The following is a 22,502-nucleotide window of genomic DNA, read 5'->3' on the forward strand; positions in this document are numbered from 1 at the left end:
AACAGAATACACTCTGTAGATATCGTTAGCAATATATGTTATAGTTAAAAGTATTGTCAGTGTATTTGTTACGTTGGATTTTTATTATCTGCAGATACAACACGCGAGTTGAAGAAGACTCCCTGGTGCACACACCCCGACTCGGACTTCAAAGACGTCAAGTGCAATGTCGTCGGAAGGACGGACAGATCGTAGAACCCATGTAAGTTATGGTTACTTACAGAAGAAGTGTAAAATATACTTACGAATACCTTTTGACTGAGATTTATGACATTATCTTATTGATCCTTTTTTGTAGGTATTGTGGTAACGCGATATCTCACATCGGCACCACCCGCGTGTGTGTAATGCGTGAGGACTGCTCGCTGGCCGAGTGGCTGCCGTGGCGGCCCCGGGCAGACGGCGCGCTGGTCAGGACTAGGAGACTGCGGCGACTTGCACAAGGTCTCTTGAATACGAAAGTTATGGCTAACCCGATTCGTGGCACCAATTGGGTCTCAACTACTCAATAAATTTTTCAAAAATACTACTTTTTAATCCTTAAATAACATTAGCCAACCAACCAAACAAACATGAAATCTACATTTCTAGGCGGTGGCAACGAGTGTGAGGTAGTAGAAGAAGTACGTCCCGCGGCTCTGGAGGCCAGCGCACATTGGACGCCGGGACCCTGGGGTCGGTGCCGTGTAGCTGTCGCACAACCCGCTACTCCACCGCCCTGTAAGTATCTCCATATTATTCTGCGCAGTAAAGATAACCTACTAGGGTAGCACTCTTAGCACATACTTTACCTTGGCTCCGTCTCTTACCAGCTGATGACGATGACGACGCGGAAGACAGTGACGCGCTGTACGATGAGGATGAAGAGGCTGATGAGATGGACCGTGCGGGGGCAGGCGACGCTAGCTGCGGGGGCGGAGTGCAACGTCGTGACGTCAGTTGCGTGCGCGCAGACGGGCGAGCGCTGCATCCCGCGCAATGCGCGCACGCGCCCATGCCTACACTCGTACAGCCTTGCGAGGTAGGCTTGGTATATATTTATAATATGTAATTAAGTTATGTAGCGGAATATTATTTAAAAAAAATCATTTCAGGTTCCATGCCCCCGTGACTGTGAAGTAGGAGAGTGGGGGGAATGGGGCGCATGCCAACCTATCGACGGATGTCCACTTTACCCCGTACAGGAACTGACTGCAACCGGTACGTGTCAGTGTTTATATCAGTTGACCCGATCATTACGTATGTCTGATCATGGCAATAGATATTAACATTGTAATATTCTATTATTTATAAATTTATTTCTCAGGATACAGCGTGCGTCGACGTCGCGTGACATCAGCGGAGTCTGGCGGTGGCGCAAACTGCCCTCCTCTAGAGGAGAAAAGGACATGTACGATGCCACGCTGCGCATCCTGGAAGGCACTGCCGTGGGGCCCCTGTGTGTTAAGTCAGCCTCATTCTACTTGCGGCCCGGGCAGACGCATGCGCGAGCTTCAATGTGTCGGCCATGATGGAGTATGTATTATAGTCCTTTAAAGACAATTCTTACTTAATGTACAAAAAATTATTTTATTCAATTAGCTTAGTAACAGAAATATTGTATTAACATGAAGGGTCATCCACATGCTTAAATAATAAGCTTGAACTTTTTCGCCAACCATTGACAATTTTTATATCAATCACATTTGTATGATCGTAGAAAGAAGCGCAGCGCGCATGGTGCAGCGGTAGCAGCACACCGGCGCGCACGGAGCGGTGCCGTATCGCATGCCCCGGAGACTGTGTGGTGTCCGCCTGGTCGGCCTGGTCGCCCTGTACGGCACCTTGCGCTGCGCCCTCACGGCCCAGACCTACTAGAACACGCACACGACAGATCATTGCCCATGCATCGCCTAGTAAGTAGCCTTTATACAGTATGAAGTAGACTTTTCGATACTTGATTATCGTTAGACTAACTCTCTTTTTCGGATAAGTTAACCGCTTTAGATTTTTACAAGTTAATTTCTCTCACAGACGGCTGGCCGTGTCCAACCGAGGACCAACTGATCCAAAACGAAACGTGCAACAACCACGCTTGTGCCACTTACTCCTGGCTCGCGACGCCCTGGGGACCATGTGAGAGACGTCACCAGGACTACATTCCTGTTACCAACTACACTGATTTACAGGTAAGTGAATATTTTCATAAAGCTATATTTTTAATTGAACTATCATTATCAAAGAGTATATTTCATTTACGTAATTCATGGTAGGAGGGTGAACCGTACAATGAAAGTGATGAAGAGGAGCCGTGTGTGGAGGAAGGCCAGATCACTAGGAACGTTATGTGTGTCCAGAACAATGCTGATGTCGTCCGTGACTCCTTGTAAGTTTTCACTTCACTACCTAATGCGACATCATTTCTATTAACTGATATTTAGATTTACATATTATAACAACGTTGTTATTTAATTTCGTATAACTTAAGTTCGTTTTTTATTAGGTGTTTACCATTACGCCGACCTCAAGCCCGTCGTGCCTGCACATTGAGATGTCGCCGGGGCTGCAGGGTCGAAGCATGGATGCCGTGGTCGCCGTGCCCTAATACTTGTGGTACTACATATAAATTGCAGCAAAAAATATGCACAACGAGTTCCCAATATACTTGACAAGCTTTATCTTACTATACTTTAACTTTTATCTTACTACAGAACCAGGGAAGCAAGTTCGCGTCCGCAACGTGCATGGCGGTCCGAACTGTGGCGCAGTACAGGAGGTGCGCGACTGCCCTGTACCGCCGTCGTGCCGTGCGCGTGAAGCGGCATGGGTCGCTGGCGAGTGGAGCACTTGCCGACTGCCGCCTGGGCAAAGATGTGGTCTCGGGTATCGGCTTAGAAGTGAGTCACATTCTTTCGGAAGAAATGAATATAAATGTTTCGGCGGTGGATGTCCACGTTTCTTTTAACCGTAGACTCATTGTTATAGTTTAGACTATGAAACCATAGTAAGTCTTATACAAATAAAATGTTAAGAAGGTCAATACTTAGATTTATTAGTCACATTAATAAATATACCGATTTTGAGTTTCTTCTCGTAGGCATTTGGTGTGGTTCTGACTCGCATCGTGTGGAGGCGGGCGCATGCGCCGGGCAGCTGGTGCCGCCTAGCGTGGCCGCTTGCATTGTCACCTGTGACCGCATGGTCCCACTCACCTGTGATGTTATTTGCGAAGACCCGTTGAAGTAAGTTCCTTGGTCTTTACAACTATTCTGCTGAGAGTACATCGAAAGTGTATATGTGAACTTATATCACACAATCTCTGACTACTATTGTCGAAATCCTTATTTTTAATACTGAATAGAATGATATTTTAACCTTTTCTAGATATCTCGATGCATCTGACCCAGATGTTCCAATCTGTGTTTGCAAGACGGTCACTTTGGAGCTTCTGCCCGCTGATTCCGATTGTATTCTGCCTCCAGGGTAAGATCAGTGAAGTCACATCTAGATTTTAGATATTAGACTTGTTATTTTTCTAAATTTTCTTGCTTTGTTCAATTTTAGATTGGAGTGCGGAGAAGGAAGGGCCTTGAGAGCCGCTCGCTGCATGGCCAAAGGCCGGGATGTCCCTATGGACGTGTGCAAGAAATATCATCCGCTTACTGGTACAAGCAATTAATATTAATTTTATTTTTTAACACTTTTTGAGTAAATGTTTTCTTTTTCACCTTTCTTATGCTCTTCCTATACTTATTTAGTCTTATTCTTATTCTTTTTACACCAAATTTTTCTTGTGTATGTACTGAAGAGTGGGGTCTCCTTGTAATTGCAAAATAAAAACAATTAATTATTAAAGAAAGACAATGGAAGATTAGTATATTCGATTCAATATATCAATAACAATTTGTCAGGTCCGCGCCGTGTCCGCGAGGCGTCGACCGACGGATTCGCCTACGACGAGGAGTTCCCAACGCTAGTGCGGGGCGCGTGCAGTGTGCGGTGTGCACGTGACTGCGCCGCCGGCCCCTGGGCGCCTTGGGGCGTTTGCTCCGCTGAGCCTGGCTCACGTGCCGCGTTCAGATTCCGTACGAGGTACCAGTCATAGCAGCAATTTCTTAATACCTTATATTGCTTTCATATACTCGATGCACTAATTGACGCATAAAGGTGACACGAAGTTACACCCAACTACACGGTACGTGTATAAGAAATATTTTTACCTGTAATCAAGGGAGATAGACAGAGTCTAGAGAATGCAAACCCATACAATCAATTAAAACAATGTTATTAATATTTCAACTATTTTGTACTAGGGAGGTTATAGAGGAGGGATCTGCGGGAGGTCGTGAGTGCGGCGCTACATTGCAGCGCGCTACTTGCGTGCTGCCGGAGCCAGCATGGCACGTCGGCCAGTGGTCGGTGTGCACGCCCCAGCAGGCGCTCTGCGGTCGCGCCATCATCAACAGAACCGTCATGTTAGTTTTACAATATATGTACAACACATCATTATAATGATAGTAAGTCATGAGAAGTCTTTGCCACATCTCCTTGACGTTACCATAAATTCTAGTTACTACAATACTGGAAAAAATGAGAATAAAAGATCAGTCAGTGTTATCTAGTCAGTTTTTAAAATTAGCTCATAGTTTCAAAACGATTTATTCTTTAATACGTTGATCCAGCTGTCAAGACTCTAACGGCGTGAAGCTCGACGACTCTGAATGCGTGGTGGGAGGCGCAGGACAGCCGGCAGCGCGCGAGGCGACCTGCCGCGCTCCCTGCCCAGCTGACTGCGTCGTCAGCGCCTGGTCTGAGTGGAGTCCTTGCGAACAGGTATACACGTAGACATGGTGATTCCGAGGCCATCTTATGGTTCGTTTAGTAAATTCATTAAATTACCTATACGTACACTCAATCGAGACTTTAGTAAAATTCATTGTATCTCAAACGATACTTTTCTTTCATATACCGCTCTCATTTTATTATTTATTTAATTAAATAAATACATATATATATAGACAAAGTGGGGTGGTCGTCGGGATCGCACTCGCGTGGTACTCCGTCCGGCGGATGAAGGAGGTGCGCCCTGTCCGCACCTAGTGGGCGGAGAGCCCTGCGCGCCTCACACGTACTCCTGGCATGTAGCTCCCTGGGACGACTGCCAACCTCTAGGTGAGATTTAATTTTAGCGAGAAGGTTCCATAACCGGTCTGCCTCTTCTGTTCTAGGGTTACTAAATTATACTCCGTTATAGCTTTAGCAGCCTACAAAATATTAATGTAGCAATAAAATTAAAATAACGTATTTATTTGTGTTCTCACCCAGGTGGTTCTCCGTGTGGCGAAGGAACAAAGAGGAGATCTGTTCGATGCTTACGCAGTGACGGAGTATTTGTTAATGACACATTCTGTCCTGTAAGTCATATTTTTGTTAATACTTTTACAATCAGATTAGCAAAGTGGTCATTAATAACTATATTATTTTGAAGACACAGTTTATGCTAAGTTACGCGTGAATGTTACTAGAATGCTACTGCAACGGAGGCGCGCGAGTCGTGGTGCTACGTGCCGTGCGGCGTGGACTGCGAGCTGGGCGAGTGGAGCGCCTGGGACACGGCCGCTTGCGCGTGCGGCGACGCAACTTTCGCACGACACATGCGACGCACTAGGTATTCTGCTATGAGACTCTAATCCGGTCAATTTTATCTTATAACGCCTTATCATTCTAAAAGCCACTACCGTGTCACTTCCATAGACAAAGACTGACTGCTGCGGTATGGCCGGGACGGGCGTGTCCGCCGACTGAGCAGCGAGCGCCCTGCCCACGCGAGCCCTGCCTGCGACTCATCGCAAGACCTTCGCTCGGCTGCCACGTTCAGGTAAATCAAATTGGTATACATTTACCGTTTCCACTTTTCTTCACTAGTCCGCGAACTCGTACTCAGAATGTCTATTTACTGTCCTTCACAACCCAAAGTTCATCACCTGCTTTCTCCAATTACCCTACATCGAATGTAGCGAGGATTACCGCTGACTGAAACGTCATAAACAATATTATCATCATCTTGTGGAGATCACTTCAAACACTGCTAAATTAACTGTGTTCAGACATCAACCGGTGAGGAAGCGGACAACGCGTGCGGCTGGGGGGTGAAGGTGTCGTACGCGCGCTGCGAGCTGGGCGGTGCGGGGGGCACCGTGGAAGCGTACTTGGAGCCCTGGCGCTGCGCCGCCGCACTGCCCGGCCGTATTACCGCCCCACCGCTGCACTATCAAGTAATATGCAATGCCTTTTTTCTATTGCGTTTATTTTCATACGATTAAAAATTATAAATTGGCACGAGCGCTGATTGGTCGACCTCTAATTAACCATTTACGAATATATCATCGCACGGCAAATAAACTTAAGTTGTGTATATATAGGAGGACGAAACATGTGAGGTGGAGTGCGGCTGCAAGGAATCTGAGCTCGGTCAACCGGGGCCGTGGGGAGCGTGGGGCCCGTGTCGTGGCGGCTCGCGCTCGCGCACGCGTCAACTGCTCGTACCGCCTTCCAGACCCTGTAGAACATCCTCCAGGTAATGACAATTGGTAGTTGTTTGTATTTTGTGATTTATTCAACGGGTCTAGCATCTCGAGTCACACATTAACTTTTGAGAGATTGGATTCTGAATTAAATTTTCATTCCAACATTCGCTTTAATGAGTACTATTATCAGATATGTAACAATCGAGTGGGCGAACTGCACCGGATCCCCCGACGAGATCTCTGACCTGCTGTCCGTAGACCGGGATGAGAAGCCGCGCCGCGCTTGGATGGACCGCGCCAGCTACCACGACGGCTATATTGGTAAAACCCCCGCGTTCAATGACTCTCTAAAACATAAATAAACTGTTTAACTAAATACAGAAGTTGTCGTTTCACTAAAACCACAATTCACTAGTATCTTTTCATTATTAACAACGTAAATTATAGAAATGTTTTGCATATCCTAGCTTCGTGGTGGTCAAATCTAAAACATATTAAAATATTTTGAAATTAAAAATTATGTAACGTATTCTTTGCTGCTGTCTCCATAAAGGTATATACAAAGTGCTCGTTTTAAGTATTATTTTATGTCGCCGTTGAGATATTACAATGTATCGCTTTGGAAAATTAGTTTAACTTTTAAATATTTGTACAATTATTTGGTTGCAGAGGGCAGCGGGTCTCTGCTGCTGGCCGTGTGGGTCGCGAGTATGGTGCTGCTGTCTTGTGGCACTTACATGTTCTATCGCGGATTAGTGAGGTACGAACTTTTCCATACTCTTACAGTCTGTGTCGCCAAACATTGCTTGAATGGTGTCGTCTACCCCAGCAGTCCATGTGTTTGCCAATATATAACTACTAGCTGCCGCCCGTAACTCCATCAGCGTGGAATTAGAAAAAAAACTTAATTATTAGTTTGTCGTTTTCCACTCTGTGTTATACATCTATGCCAAATTTCAGCGAGATCCATGCAATATTCATCGATCCATCTAACCAAACTTCCGGTTTTATAATATTTGCTGAGGTTTTTTATACATGTGTATATAAGCTGAGTTTTTCTACATTAGGTGCATGAAAAGACTGGATTCGAAGAGCATCGCGAAGGTGTAAGCGTATTAAACATGCGACAGCTTTTGAATCCGCGCCATCGCCATCGCTGGCTGAATATCCTCGAAACATATGAAAATGCCAAGGATTTTGTTATTTAGAAGTGGTTACTTTATTATATTACTGTATTTATAATATTTATGTTGTTTTATCAGTCAAGTTTGTTGTTCTATTTACTATTATTTTTATAAAATTTTTAGACATTTTGTAGCAATTAATATTGACGCAGTTCATATTGTAATAATTTAGAAATTGAATATAAACTTGATTGTAATTATATTTGTTGATTTAATGTTATTACCAAAGACAAATCGATGTCGAACATCAAACATTTAATTTAATTGTTATTTTAGGTTATATTTTGTTAAAAATCTCATAGTCTCATTTATAAGTCTAGAAAATGAGCAATGAATGTTCTTTAGTTATTTTTTAATAAATGTGTCTCTAGCTTTTTGTAGAACCTGGGCAATTTCCCAAATATACGATATTATAAGTTTAAAATATATTGATTACCATCTCAATGAATGCCAGTAGTTTTAAGTTTAATAACAATAAGATAGCCCAGACAAGAAAAAATAGAATAACATATTTATTCACGTTTCTTAAAAAATGTCATTGCCGTATTTATTGAGTAAAAAAAATATCAAATTATAGCCAGCAATCAGTCTGTCCGCAGGAGTGCTTCCATGTTTTTATTATAATATAGTGCGCCAATGTAGTTTTATGCGCGCTTTTTGGGTGAATAAATGACTGGATTACGAAATCGGGAGGAATCTAGGAAACCAGAGAGGTTTAGTAATGGTTTTTATAGATATGTCAACACTTATAAGGTTATCTGTAACGTTGGCGCATTTTAGAATAAATTTGTTCAGTCAGCATATCCGCGAATTTCCACTACAGAAAGATAGGAATATTTGTTTTTTTTTCAATGGAAATGAGAATGTCTTTAAACAGGCGATTCGGCAGTGGAAACTCGCGATTTTTAGGAGCGCTAAAGTGAAGCTGACATCTTTTGCAATTTATAAACGTATTTGTTTACAGTAAAATAAACTCTTATATATAATGCTATTTTGTCAGTAAGTCTGTTTTTAAAATATTAATAATTTTCCTAATATGAGTAATTTAGTCGCACAAAACTTTATTCCTCTTTACTGATAATATACATTGATAAATATTATAATTACTTTTACTCAGTTAACTGCCCATTTTGTAATGCAATAAGACTTGGTAGAGACCAATACGACGTGACACATCATGGCACATATCAGTTTTTTAATAAAACCTCACACAACTAAATATCCGTTAGAATTAGTAATTAACTACAGTTAACAAAATACCGATTTAAACTACACTTAAATATAACATTTTTAACTAATTGCTAATGTTTTTATTAGTTAATAAAAATGTTTTGTGATAATTTAATGTATGCAATTTATCTTTATTTTTAATTTCTAGTCTCAGATAATAGCTTTTATAATAAAAAATACATTGCAATTGGCAATGCTTGAATCAAAGACTCATGTAGAGCTTTGGCGCACAAAAATATACTTTAATGTTTTAGATATAAGATCTTATATTAACCAAACAGTTTTGAGAATGTAATCGCGTATAGAAATTAGTAGGATTATTTTAAGCCATGTATTGTGAAAAACATATCTATGTATTACGTGTGTACTTCGTGTCTACTTCTCTCAAAACTCTTCGCAAACTCTCTCACTTTATTTCGACTCTATATTTAATTTTTAATTTATAAAAAAAATGTATTTTTATAACTTTTAACTTTATTTTTTCATAAGTGACTACATTTCTAATTACTTATGAATTCTATATTTTATAAGTGTTGTTCCTTCACGACAATATTTTAATCTTATCGGACTTTATTTTTTGTTTTCATTGGAATATATTCATGCTATATTTTCTTCGGCTTCAGTCGTTTTAAACTTGAACTATATCTTTCGTATGTGTATTTGTAACCTTATTAACTTACATTGATGTGAAACATGATAGCTAAGGAATCGTGTTAGACAATACAATATTTGATATTTAATAAAATTTGATTGTGTTTTATATCTTTGTTTTTTTATTTGCACACCAAATTCTTCTACAGAGTGGTGGCTCAGCTCGAATCCCGCAATGCCCCATTGTGTTTTTCGTTTTCCGATCTACATATGAAGCTCCGAGCCCCTCAGTGAAGACGTATAGTGAGCTGGTCATGATAATGATGGCCAAATTCGTCATAGTTTTTATATTTTTTTTAAAAATAAACGAAAACGGTAAATTTTCTTTCAAAAAATATCATAGGTAGTATATACTTTTATATAAATTAAGTAAATTATTTCTATAATAGTTTATTTGAACAATAAATTAATAAATAAACATGTTTTAATAAATCGCCATCCCTAGATAGCAACATATTGTGATGTGTTATGGAAATCGGTAACAGCTTTCTGAGCCTTCACCATTGTTGGTGAATTAAATGTAAAGACATCCGAGCAAAAGTAATCCTTTATAGACTTCATCTTAACATCTATACATCCGCACGATGTTTTGCCATCATGATTGATCATTGAACACACCACATCCGAAAACAATTTGGGTTGAAACTTATCAAACTGCACCAAATTGGGACTGATGACACCCATTCTGCAGGCTAGAGTATCCATGTCGCAATAAAACAAAGGAATGTTGTATGACTCGGCCAACGCCTTGAATATCTTCCAGTCGTGACGAGCTTTGCCCGGCGGCGACACGGCGGGCAACGCGAACTGGACTCGACCTTCCATATTCAAAAATGTACCGCCGGATTCAGTATACGCACACCCCGGTAAAATAAGAGAAGAATACTCAGCTCCCCGGTCACCTTGAAATCCGACATAAATCACTGCGCATTCGCACGGCGGAGTCCAATCGTAAAATGTGTCGTCTGCTCCTAGTGAAATTACCAATGTCGGCTTTTCCGCGTTCAATGCTGCAAGCGCACCGGGCTTCCAGCCTACCTCCATTGCACCAGCGAAGCTTGCTTCTAATGTGACAATGTTTAGTACTCCCCAATCTAATGACGACCTTAACGATTTCGCCAGGTCGCATAAGGATGTCATTAATCCACCAGCAAAATCGGTACACAATTGGGATACGCCGACAAATATGAGCGGTTTCTTCGCATCTTTCATAATAGTCTTGGCACAAGTTATCGACCTCGTATCCGATCCCAAGTACTCGACGTGATAGTTGTATTCGCACTCCGGTCCGATCACATAAATATCACACTCATTAAAGATATAAGCCTGCCTTATCCACGTGTTTAAGATTGGCGCTTCGAAGCGGGGGTTAGTACCTACAAGCAATATTTTATCAGCTTTTGCAATATCCTTCATACTAACGTTAAGGCTATACGCTGATCTGATATCGGCACCCGACCCTGTGAAGGCGAGAGAGCGCTCTACGTATGTGTTCTCACATCCGATCACGTTAAGAAGATCTTTGCAAGTGACCAATGTTTCAACGTTGCAATGTGGGCCAGCTATAGCCATAATTCTATTAGGAGATGACGACGATTCCTTTAACAGCTTACAAGCCAATTTTAAAGCAACGTCCCATTCAATAGGAACGAGAGAGTCATCCTCGTCCCGACACATGGGCGTAACCAATCTTTGCATCTCCAGAGAATCGATAGCCCAACGTCCTTTGTCCGATAACCATTCCTGGTTGACTTCGTTGTTTTCACGAGGCAACACCCTCAGGACCCTGTTAAACCGCTGATTTAGGATAATATTTGTGCCCGTCGCATCGGTGACGTCGATGGAGTTCACTCTCTTGACCTCCCATGGCCTTGCTTTGAACATGTACGGAATCGCCGTTAAAGCACCGACTGGACAAAGATCGATAATATTTCCAGATAGTTCTGAGAAAAACTTTTTATCTACGTAAGTCCCGACAAGCATTTCGCCTCCACGTCCGGTTGTGCCTAATACATCCATGCCGCAGACTTGCGATGCGAATCTTATACACCTAGTGCAATGGATACATCTCGTCATCTCTGCGCGGATCAGAGTCGAAAGATTTTTGTTCTCGACGGCTCGCTTCCCTTGAAAATGTATTTCGGTGAACCTGGTTCTGTCGTTACCGAATCTCATAGTCAAATCTTGTAAGTCGCATTCACCACCTTGGTCACAAATCGGACAATCAAGAGGATGATCGGCTAGAATGAATTCTAGCACGCCTTCTTGAGCCTGTAGTGCCATTTTTGAATTAGTGCGAATCTTGATGTCTTTGTACACTGGAGTAGCGCAAGCAATTTGCGGTTTCCATCCGCCCTCTATTTCCACGAGACACATTCGACAATTGCCAGCTATAGACAAACGGTCGTGATAGCAAAATGTGGGGACAGTCACCCGCTCCCTTCGTAAAGCTTGTAGCACTGTAAAGTAACTCGGCACCTCTACAGCCTTACCGTTTATAAAAACGTTCACATTTTTGCTTTGGTTCCTCCTTGGAATTTTCTGGAAGATTCCACTTGCATTTGCTATCAACTTGTCGTAAACTCTAAACATATTTTACATATGTTCAAGCGTACCACAATCTTAAAAATTCAAAAGGTTACTTAAAAGTTTTATGACAATCAAATTGAAACATTTGACACCATTTACTGGCATCAAAATAAAATATCCTATCTACAGCCAGAATTAAACATGTGAATGTGTTAACACGATACGATACGAGTAGTTTTAAGTAGTTATCGAATTCACTGGGTCCATGCACACTCGGACTGTGAAAACGCGGCTTTAGACAAGTATACAATGACTTCATGTTAAGAAAATGTATGTAAATAACCCAACCAGAACCTAATATTAACATTATAATCCATAAGCTTATAATCTTATTTAACGATTTATTTTTATTTAACTAAATTTTTACCTATGTTTACATACACCATATTTTATAATCTTGTTTTAATTATTATACCTTGCAACATTTTTGGGTCTTTTTTCTCGGCGATTCTTTTATTTACGTTGAAATTTTGTTTAGTTTTAAATCAGTCGGCTCGGCGGTTTCATTATTATAAATATTAAGAAACCTACCGTAGTACCGAATTTGAAACATCAAATAAATATTATTTATATGCATGTAATTCTACTATAACATGCAAAGATCATATAAAAGCGATACCTTGTTGGTACCGTCATGTAAAAAAACCTACTGTCAACGTCGACCACCCCTCCCCTCCTCATGCACCGAAACCAATTCATCTTGTCATATCCATCGTTAGATTCTTAATATTTTTTGAGTTCTTAAATTATTTTCATTTTTTTGGTTTGTAAAAAGTTTTATTGTATAAAATCATCCGCAAAGTAACATTTAATTGGTGGTAAGTAAATGTTATTACTGTGAAATGAATAAGTAGCACATGTCACCAAAATGAAATTCAAATTACCTTAGATGAGAATTAATGCCAAATTTTCTTTCAGAATATTACAAAATCCGCTTCAAAGGCTTCAGGCTTCGGCCTGTAGCCATTGATATTTATTCAAACCTCAAAAATCAACGAAACATAGTAAAAATTAGTGTTTCTTTTATAAGTATTTAGCAAAGTATTTCACAATATTTCTCAGTATTTTTTTTACAATATCCAAAAATGTCTGAGTGGAATAATTCTTACGGCTATAACAACCAATTCCAAGTGCCGCCTAATTCATGGAATCGAGATTTAAATGGGCAATATGTAAATCAACCATACTATGACAACAGACAATATGAGTCAAGCAACCAATATGTAAGTTTTAATGAATTTTTAACACAAATGCAGGGTAATGGTGTTCCACAAAATAATGCTTCTAATTACAATAATGTACAGTACCAAGCATATCCAACTAACCAGTACAACTACCAAAATGTACCAACACAAAATCCACAGATGGAATTTGGTTATGGACACCATAACCCTAATGCAGGTAATACTGTAGACACTTATTCAGTTAATGTTCAAAATCAATACAACCAATCAGTACCCGAGTTAAATACTTATTCAAATGAAGTTGTAATGAATTCAAAATTGACACCAACTGCAACAGAATTTGTACCAAAATGTTCTATTAATGTGGCATCTACTTCTCAAAGTACTTCACAAGAAACTTCAGTTACAAAAGACGCACCAGATAACAGAAGCGGTAATTCTAAATCATCAGAAAGCAATTGGAGAGAAAGACCTAGCAACAATGAAACAGCTAACTCACAAGGTGAAATGAACAATTTTAGTCGGTATCAAAAAAATTATAAAAATACAGAAGGTAATCGTAATCGTGAGTCTAATAATCGTTATGAAAATAAACGTAATAATGAATCAAACCAAGAATTAAATGGGCGCTACCGTAATGGACATAGTAGTAATAATTATCAATCAAACCAACAAAAAGAATCATCGGTCCAGAAAGAACCAGAAAACTCAACTAATGAGACCTCCAACCATCAAAACGAAAATCAACGAAATTTCGAAACGGGAAACCGAAACGAAACAAGAAGATATGCAAATGAAAATAATCAATCAAAATCAAATTCTAAATCAAAAAATAAAGATTCGGACGCAGGTCGTACTTTCTATAACAGTTCTATTAATAAAAATAGTCAAGATGTTAGGAATGGTAGAGGGGAAAGTTCTGGAAGAAATCGAAACTGGATTGGCAGTCAACGCGTCCGGACAGTAGAACGTAATAATGTTGAAGATGAACAATATGCTAATACTTACATGCATTATAGAGATGAAAGAGTGGAACGAGTAGCAAATAATAAGCATGAAAAAACCGCTAGTCCAGCAAAAGGAAGAAATAAGCCAACTAATGACTCCGGAGGTATGTAAAAGCCTAAATAAATGTAAAAGATATTCTTCATTGCAAGTCTCATACATGTCCATTTCCTTTTTTAACCGCAAAGCATATTTTAATAATACCAAAACTTTACAGTAACTTTATCATTAATTATATTTTCATTGTTTCATATTAATTTTTATATCATAAAATAATCAAAAATATTTTGTCTTTCAGGCAACACCAACGTGACACAACGTGAGCGCCTCACTGAACAATTAGACAAGGGTACTTTAGAATGTCTGGTGTGCTGTGAAAGAGTCAAACAGACTGATTCTGTATGGTGGTGTTCAAATTGTTATCATGTTTTACATCTTAGATGCATAAGAAAATGGGCCATAAGCAGCTTAGTTGGTAAGTTACATAATCAAGTTGAAGAAATAATTAGTCAAATCTATCTAGTTTAAATATTACCTTTTTTAACTTGTATTATCTGTATTATTAGTTTTTCATTAATAATACAATAATTGTAACTAACAGAAGGCAAATGGAGATGTCCGGCATGCCAAAACACGAATGAAGACATCCCAACAGAGTACCGTTGCATGTGCGGTGCTGTTAAATCACCAGAGTACTCACGTGGCTCGGTCAGTGCTCACACATGTGGCAAGTCGTGCCGTCGACCAAGGAACTGTCCACATCCCTGTACTTTACTCTGTCATCCTGGTCCCTGTCCACCTTGCCAAGCGACGATAAGCAAGTAAGTTAAATATGATGGGATTAGCCACAATATTTATATGATTTGGTATGAGAATTGATGTTTCCTTCAAATTTTATAATCATAAATTATGTGTAATTTTGATAACCAATGTTAGGAACATTTTTTTTTTATTTTACCTGGCAAAGTAACAAAAACTTTTTCTTAACAAACATTATTGAATTTCCAAAGCTTAATCTAACTAATAGCTTATATTGTTTGTTTTAAAGCAGTGAATAATATTTTTATTTTGTTAGACAATGTGGGTGTGGTGCGGAGACTCGTTCGGTGCTATGCAGCAGTAAGTTGGCGCAGCTGTGCGGTCGTGCGTGCCGTCGCAAGCTCAGCTGTGGCGTACACGAGTGTCAAAGAGAGTGCCACGAGGGACCCTGTGATGAATGCACAGAAATTGTCACACAAGGTATTTACAAAAATTATGTAATGTTTATACTTTCACTAGCTGTTGCCTACGAGTCTGCGCGAAATTAAAAGAACTCTTCATTTGTAGCCTACGTGTCCATTTAGACTACCGCCATATTTCAACTAAATCCGTTGAGCTGTTTCAATGATACCTTCACAAACATCCATCCATCCAAACATTTGCTTTTATAATATTAGATAATAGGATTAATTAATTACGTTGTGTTATCATCAGTGTGCTACTGCCCCGCGGCTAAGACGCGGTCAGTACCGTGCACGTCGGACACGAGTGGCGAGCAGGCGTGGTCGTGCGGCGCGGCGTGCGCGCGCGTGCTGTCGTGCGGCGCGCACGTGTGCCGGCGTGTCTGCCACGCCCCGCCCTGCGCGCCCTGCCCCCTGCGCCCTGACAACGTGCGCTCCTGCCCCTGCGGCAACACTAAGTAACAATACCTTTTTGCCCAATTCTCAGGAAATTCACTCCGACAGCTATTTTATCTTTGTATGATTTTTTTTTGTTGGAATGGCAATTGTAGATTATTTTAAAGTTCCTGTGGATAGTTATATTATATATATTTATTTTAAAACAGGATAGAAAAGGATCAACGGAAATCCTGCACCGACCCGATTCCTCTATGCGGTAACATCTGTGCCAAGCCATTGCCCTGTGGTCCGGAGGGAGATAAACACTTTTGTAAACAATTGTGTCATGAAGGTATGTCTTTTTGACACATTTTATTATTTTCAAATGATCAATGATAAGCTACTTAGATGATGAAAATATAGACCCCATAAAAAAAATAGTTGCTATATCTTCATAAAAACTAAAAAAATAGATTTATTTCATTTATTTAATCATTAAATTCTTCAATTTACAGGTCCGTGTCCGACTTGTCCCGATAAGACTTTGTTGCCGTGTCGCTGCGGACATTCGAGCCGAGAGGTGCCCTGCTCAGACCTCCCCGACATGCTGAACAATGTCTTCTGCCAGAAGAAATGTAACAAGGTAAATCACCGCAGTGGATTAACCAACTTCATTTAAACCTCACCTTAAAGATAACATTATGGGCTTAACAATGTTTAAGCTTTATTTTTTTAGTTGTTACTATGTAGGAATTTATCAAACTCGCACTTGACCTCTGTCTTAATCATTTTTATCAAAATATGTAATGATAATATTGAATTTCATAATTAAAATTAGTTATACCTATTTTTTATCTTTTCATATTTAACGGCAACTATTTTATAAATAATGCTTGACTGTCAAGATAAATTTCAATTTTAGGTTATAAGGGTGATGCTAGGGGGAGGTACGGGGGGGTAGCTTCCGAGCACAAACTTTAAACTCTAGTTTAAAGTTTGTGCTCGGAAGTCTACAATAGTAATAAATTAATCTCCCATAATTTAAAAAAATGTGTTATTTTAGACATTATTGGTTAGATTCGTTTTGCGCGAATGACGTGCTTGCATTACCAAGTCAAGTGTTGGAATGATAGGTGAGGGGACATAAACATTGATATTTTAATAAGGCCAGAGTTGCGCCGATACACCGGCACTGTGTCGGTTTTTCTTCCTAACAGTTGTTATTTACAGAAGTTGTCTTGCGGTCGTCATCGTTGCCGCACTGCTTGTTGCGCGGCGCAGTCGCACAGATGCGCGGTGGTGTGCGGACGCACGCTGTCCTGTCAGCTGCACCGCTGTGAGGAGTTCTGTCACACCGGACACTGCGCCCCCTGCCCCCGCGTCAGTAAGTGACACACTTTAAAAATACAAAAATAATAACATATTTTAAAATGTCTCATGAAAGATGTACTGTTCGTCGCGTGGGTGGACTTGACCGTGACTAATAAAACGTGATATTTTATGAAAAAGCGAAAAAAGCATAATTTATTTAGAACTTTCGTATGTTTACTATATCTTAGATATTTTGTGTATTTCTGAATTTACAGATTTATATCTACTAGCGCTATAATTTTCATGGAATGTAACTTTGTCCGTGTTCGTACTTAACGCACAGCTGAATATTGCTGTAAAGTAGTCCAAATACATATATAAAAAAGGTCTATTGACATTTTGCTAAAGAAACGTTATTAAAAAAAACAATGTCTTTTCAAGGTTTTGAAGAGCTGCATTGTGAGTGTGGCATGGAAGTGTTATTGCCACCAATCAGGTGCGGAACACGTCCGCCCGTGTGCCACGCCCCCTGCCGGCGCGAGCGACCCTGCCACCACCCGCCGCACCACTCCTGCCACACCGGAGACTGCCCGCCCTGCGTTGTTCTCACCACTAAGATGTGCCATGGAAAACATGAGGTACAAAATATATGAATATCTTACTAATATTATAAATGCGAATGTTTAGATGGATGGATGGATGTTTGTTTGATAGTAACTCTAGAACGGCTGTATAGACCTCGCTGAAATTTGGTATTGATGTAGAACATAGTCTAGAAGGACTTGTAGAGTTTTTTTTTATTTCCGCGCGGATAGAGGCAACATATTATGTAATAAAATGTAATTATTTTCTTTAATTCAATTCCATTGTATTAAGTAATCAGAAGAATGCCAAATCTCACATGGCGGCCATTTAAATGATTCCCTGTTTTAGTTATTTTAATATTTTTGACAGATTGTAATTTTTTTTTCATATATCGAAAAAAAATTGATTTGGGCAGAAATAGAGTAATTTTTATATTATGCAGTATTTTGATAGTAATAATTTAAAATAATGTAGTAAGATTGTTGTCATACTATGTAACCAGGAGCGGAAGACAATACCGTGCAGCCAAGAGGAGTTCTCGTGTGGGTTACCGTGTGGCAAGCCCTTACCATGCGGTAAGCACACCTGCACGAAGACCTGCCACAAGGGACCCTGTGATACTGACAAGTAATTATATTTTATTTTGATGAAATTGACGAACATATCCTTATCTCAGTTTTTTTTAATAATAAAGAGCAGGATGACACGAGGAAGGATATTTTGTACTGTTTATTTGGCACTAGATTTAACAAGTAGCTTGATCAAACATGTTTGATCGTTTATTGGGCTCTATATTCCATTTAACATAATATATTTGATAGAAAACAATTGTTATCTTAATATTACGTGTGCAGATGTAAGCAAGCGTGCACGGAGAAGCGCGCAAGCTGCGGACACCCGTGTGCGGCGCCCTGCCACGTGGACAACGGCGGAGTCTGCCCCAGCGCCGCGCCCTGCCGCCGCCTCGTGCGTGCCACATGCGCCTGCGCACGCCGCTCAGCAGACAGGCCCTGCCATGAGAACGCCAGGGATTACGCTAAGTATGTACTATCAAACCTTGTATATAAAAAACGTCACTATAATGTACTAAATAAAATCCTAATATTTATAACTGTTTATCTTTCAGAATGATGAGTGCGCTGGCAGCTTCGAAAATGCAAGAGGGAGCCTCCCTGGACTTGTCTGAAGTGCATCGCCCCGGAGCTATGCTGAAGACGTATGTATAAAAAATTCTACTTGTACCCTGACCAATGAAACAAGCCGAAAATGTTGGCAAACTTTCTTTCATTGCGAAAGCTTATGACCGGCATGTTCAAAATTGGATGGAACTCAATAAGTCAGTTTGTTGATGTTACTTTTGTTATGTAGTCTAGAGTGCGACGACGAGTGTCGTATGGAGGCGCGCAGCCGGCAGCTGGCGCTGGCTCTGCAGATCCGCAACCCTGACGTATCCGCCAAACTAGCGCCACGCTACAGCGAACACGTGCGCTCCACTGCAGTGCGCGAGCCCGCCTTCGCACAGAACGTGCACGACTCCCTCACTGAGCTAGTGCAACGCGCCAAGAAGGTATCAGACACGCCCCCTGACATTTATGCCCCGCCTCTAAACACTCTCGGCAACGCCTCCTATTAACATTAATACAAGGGAGCGGAAAGGGAATACTCGACACTATTTTAACCTTCAATGTATTTTTTCAGTCTAAGCAGAAGACGCGCGCGCACTCTTTCCCATCGATGAATCGTCAGAAGCGTCAGTTCATCCATGAGTTGTGCGAACACTTCGGCTGTGAGAGCGTCGCATACGACGCAGAGCCCAATCGCAATGTCGTCGCCACCGCTGACAGGGAGAAAGTACGTAAATACAAACACAATATGTTGGACATACTAATAGATTGTTCATACTAAGTCTTCACAGGGTACGGCATATATCGACCCAAATTGATCACAATCAATTTGCTAGTTTCCGAGTTTATTTCGGACAAACATGAGATTTGTATTCATATGTGTATTGTTTCCAGTCGTGGTTGCCAGCGATGAGTGTGCTAGAAGTGCTGGCGCGGGAGGCAGGCAAGCGGCGCGTACCAGGGCCCGTGCTGCGCGCGCCCGCCGCACCTCCGCCCACGCCTGCGCTCGCCACGCCCACTACATCCGCCAGGTACACCAAATTTATCAAAAAATGTCACCTTTAATCAAACTTCTCTACTTCTAAATTCCCTTAATTTAATTCCTAAAGATTCAAAGTTGATACACGCTACACCTTTTTGTAAAACAAAACCTTGTTAAAAATTATCATGGTAATCGAACTGTATTTAGGTATTTTCTGAACATCCAGTATATTTTAATTAAAAATTAGCATTTTTCACTTATAGATTCCGTATCCGTACTTACTCTCAAAATTGTCACATTACAGCAGAAGTACCGGAGGCTGGGCAACATTGACATCGACCAATGCGTGGGCGGCTCGCAGTCAGCCCGCGCGCTCCGAGCCCAAGATTGACTACTTTGATAACCCGCCTGATAACTAAACGATGGCTCATACGTCCAGGGCAGTCAGGTCATGTACAGTCGGACCTGAATAACCGAGAGTCTAAGGGACCGCGATATTTTTCTCGCTTATAAAGGTTTCTCATTATCCCGGTTCGACTTTATAACTGGGTTTCTAGTGACGTGATACTTGTCTCTGTTTTTTTTTCAAGATAATTTAAGAGATGACAATATCTTACAATATCACAGAAATAGAAGCCTAAAGTAATTCAGCTAAATTTGCATATGTACTTGTGAAGATGTTTTTTTTTTATTTATTATATTTTGTATGAAATCTGTTTGCATAATACAACTTTTTGTACATTTGCCTCGTCTGGACGAATTAGTGTAAGATATACAAACATCATTATATAGTCAATTGTTTGTCTTAAAAGATTTATTTAATAGTCAAATACTTTGGTACTTTCCAGTTTTAGATGCGGTGTCAAAATTCAAGCTAAAAAAAAAATAAAAAAAAAAATAAATTAATTACTATTGCATTGAAACAAAACGCCGCGATTCTAGAGTGTGATTTTTTAAATTTTTATGATAATATTCTTTATCGAATGAATCTGACCTAATTCAATCGATATGTGGATTTATAGATATTAAGTCCCAATTGGGTTAACCAATAACTTATGTATTGTTTTTTATTTATATACATGGTGTTCAAAAAAAATTTGAAGGTACTATTTTACGTTATAAAGACTACGATGCCTATCAATTAAGTACACGGAAATTTCTGAATCGATAATATTGAATGATTACAATCCGTTCACGATAACATGATACTTGCAAAATATTTAAAAAAAATGTACAACCAGTTTGTCGATTAAAGGTTTGTTATTAATATAGCTTAACTACTTAATTGCTTTAAGTTTTTGTAAAAGCAAACTGTTATTGAGCAGGTATCATGTTATTATGTTCGTGTACATTTTTATGATAATTAACGTTATATCTTTAAAATTGAAACAATAATAATCTTTGCCAGTTCATTAAATTATTTAGTAGCAATCAATAATACAAATAATCGAAAATATCCAAAAAAAATATTCAAAAGCGAAAATTGATTATAAAAAAAATAATATTACTCGTTTTTAGATAAGACTAAAGAAAATGGCCTGGAATACAATCTTGTTCATTTGAAAAAATGTAAACACGTGTTTGTACCAATGTTTTATAGTTAATTAATATCAGTAGAAGAAAAATATGAGAAAAAAATTGCTATTCAAAATATTTAACGTTCCATAATACTTAGCCTTTTTTAACGTTACTTGTGTGGGTTTTGACGTCAAAGCTAAGAGAGAAATCCAAGTCCATATTTTTCTCCCTTGTAGAGATTCCTCGCTTAGCATGAAAGGCTAGACAAAGTGCATTTGCTTCGAATCGATTGCATAATGAACTTCAAAAATGTATGGAACTGACGCACGATAATAACGTGACTAATCGAAAGTTATTGTCAGTTCCATACATTTTTAAAGTTCGTTATGGAATTACTTCGAAGCGAATGCATTTTTTCTAGTTCCGCTGGTTCAACTGTATTGTGGTCTCTTTCTGTTCAAAGAGAATTTGAGAGATGACAAAATGTCAACACAAGCTATTATATTTGAACCCTAAAGTTCTCATCTCAACACATTTTGGATGTTTTTTTCTTTATACAATTTTCCGGTTTTGATTTAACAGCCAATAATATAACGTATAAAAAATATTATAAGAATGAATATATTGTAGTCTTCGTTTATTAAAAAAAATGTTTTTTTTTTCTAGAATCGTAGATAAAAAGAAAAAAATCGTATTTAATGATTTTTTATTTTTTTTCCAATTTCCATTTATTTAAAAAATATTATAAGTAATAGTAAATTAATACAAAAAATTTATGTCTAAATTATCTTTGTTTATTTATGAAAAGCGCATGTGCAGTACCAATTACAATATTGGTCTTGGTTTTGAACCATAGAGATCATAGAGACAGGTCAGAGGATTAAAACGAAAACTATTGTCTATGATTCATCCAATATCATTTTACCAATGTTAGCATAATCATCACATTACTCATAGGTTAAAAATAGCCTATCTTTTCATCATTTATTTTCTATTGTATTTTTTATTTCAATAAAATTAAATGTCATTTTTTAT

The 22,502-nt window shown here is 39.4% G+C and overlaps 3 protein-coding genes across 5 annotated transcripts in view; 2 read left to right on the forward strand and 1 right to left on the reverse strand.

The window, feature by feature from the left end:
* LOC106118838 (thrombospondin type-1 domain-containing protein 7A) overlaps positions 1–7,833 on the forward strand; it is a 63,876-nt gene extending 56,043 nt beyond the window's left edge. For both annotated transcript variants that reach the window (XM_013313593.1, XM_013313594.1), the window contains exons 4-29: positions 95–202; positions 299–444; positions 592–720; positions 813–1,021; positions 1,095–1,200; positions 1,307–1,515; positions 1,700–1,895; positions 2,014–2,168; positions 2,253–2,365; positions 2,483–2,592; positions 2,691–2,876; positions 3,077–3,221; positions 3,364–3,462; positions 3,544–3,644; positions 3,891–4,071; positions 4,293–4,454; positions 4,662–4,812; positions 4,998–5,151; positions 5,305–5,393; positions 5,505–5,647; positions 5,734–5,857; positions 6,087–6,254; positions 6,402–6,556; positions 6,697–6,827; positions 7,176–7,266; positions 7,574–7,833. In XM_013313593.1, coding sequence (XP_013169047.1) covers positions 95–202; positions 299–444; positions 592–720; positions 813–1,021; positions 1,095–1,200; positions 1,307–1,515; positions 1,700–1,895; positions 2,014–2,168; positions 2,253–2,365; positions 2,483–2,592; positions 2,691–2,876; positions 3,077–3,221; positions 3,364–3,462; positions 3,544–3,644; positions 3,891–4,071; positions 4,293–4,454; positions 4,662–4,812; positions 4,998–5,151; positions 5,305–5,393; positions 5,505–5,647; positions 5,734–5,857; positions 6,087–6,254; positions 6,402–6,556; positions 6,697–6,827; positions 7,176–7,266; positions 7,574–7,616 — 3,604 coding nt within the window. In that variant the 3' untranslated portion in view covers positions 7,617–7,833. The remainder of the gene's footprint in view (positions 1–94; positions 203–298; positions 445–591; positions 721–812; positions 1,022–1,094; positions 1,201–1,306; positions 1,516–1,699; positions 1,896–2,013; positions 2,169–2,252; positions 2,366–2,482; positions 2,593–2,690; positions 2,877–3,076; positions 3,222–3,363; positions 3,463–3,543; positions 3,645–3,890; positions 4,072–4,292; positions 4,455–4,661; positions 4,813–4,997; positions 5,152–5,304; positions 5,394–5,504; positions 5,648–5,733; positions 5,858–6,086; positions 6,255–6,401; positions 6,557–6,696; positions 6,828–7,175; positions 7,267–7,573) is intronic.
* A 2,118-nt stretch (positions 7,834–9,951) lies between these two features.
* Positions 9,952–12,231, reverse strand: LOC106118864 (NADH-ubiquinone oxidoreductase 75 kDa subunit, mitochondrial). Its single transcript, XM_013313620.1, has one exon. The coding sequence runs from the start codon at positions 12,161–12,163 to the stop codon at positions 10,013–10,015; it is 2,151 nt and encodes a 716-aa protein (XP_013169074.1). The 5' UTR covers positions 12,164–12,231; the 3' UTR covers positions 9,952–10,012.
* Positions 12,232–12,647: 416 nt separating this feature from the next.
* On the forward strand, positions 12,648–21,170 carry stc (nuclear transcription factor, X-box binding stc). Of its 2 annotated transcripts, none has more exons than XM_013313902.1 (17): positions 12,648–12,978; positions 13,079–14,455; positions 14,648–14,824; positions 14,951–15,170; positions 15,425–15,588; positions 15,823–16,027; positions 16,175–16,299; positions 16,463–16,590; positions 17,178–17,331; positions 17,700–17,896; positions 18,346–18,470; positions 18,698–18,883; positions 18,970–19,059; positions 19,212–19,410; positions 19,542–19,694; positions 19,862–19,998; positions 20,254–21,170. In XM_013313902.1, exons 2-17 carry the CDS (start codon positions 13,246–13,248, stop codon positions 20,366–20,368), a joined length of 3,585 nt encoding a protein of 1,194 aa, XP_013169356.1. In that variant the 5' UTR covers positions 12,648–12,978; positions 13,079–13,245; the 3' UTR covers positions 20,369–21,170. The 2 variants fall into 2 exon arrangements, with proteins under 2 accessions (XP_013169356.1, XP_013169357.1); XM_013313903.1 differs by having other exon boundaries at positions 20,257–21,170.
* The last annotated feature ends 1,332 nt before the right edge of the window (positions 21,171–22,502 follow it).

This window comes from Papilio xuthus, unplaced genomic scaffold (assembly GCF_000836235.2).
Source record: "Papilio xuthus unplaced genomic scaffold, Pxut_1.1 DF827542.1, whole genome shotgun sequence".
Lineage (NCBI taxonomy): Eukaryota > Metazoa > Arthropoda > Insecta > Lepidoptera > Papilionidae > Papilio > Papilio xuthus.

Coding starts and splice junctions, on each gene's coding strand:
- LOC106118864 (XM_013313620.1), bottom strand. CDS start 12,163: ATGTTTAGAGTTTACGACAAGTTGATAGCAAATGCAAGTGGAATCTTC.
- stc (XM_013313902.1), top strand. CDS start 13,246: ATGTCTGAGTGGAATAATTCTTACGGCTATAACAACCAATTCCAAGTG. Junction 14,825..14,950: donor GGCCATAAGCAGCTTAGTTG/GTAAGTTACATA, acceptor TGTAACTAACAG/AAGGCAAATGGAGATGTCCG. Junction 17,332..17,699: donor CGCCCCCTGCCCCCGCGTCA/GTAAGTGACACA, acceptor TGTCTTTTCAAG/GTTTTGAAGAGCTGCATTGT.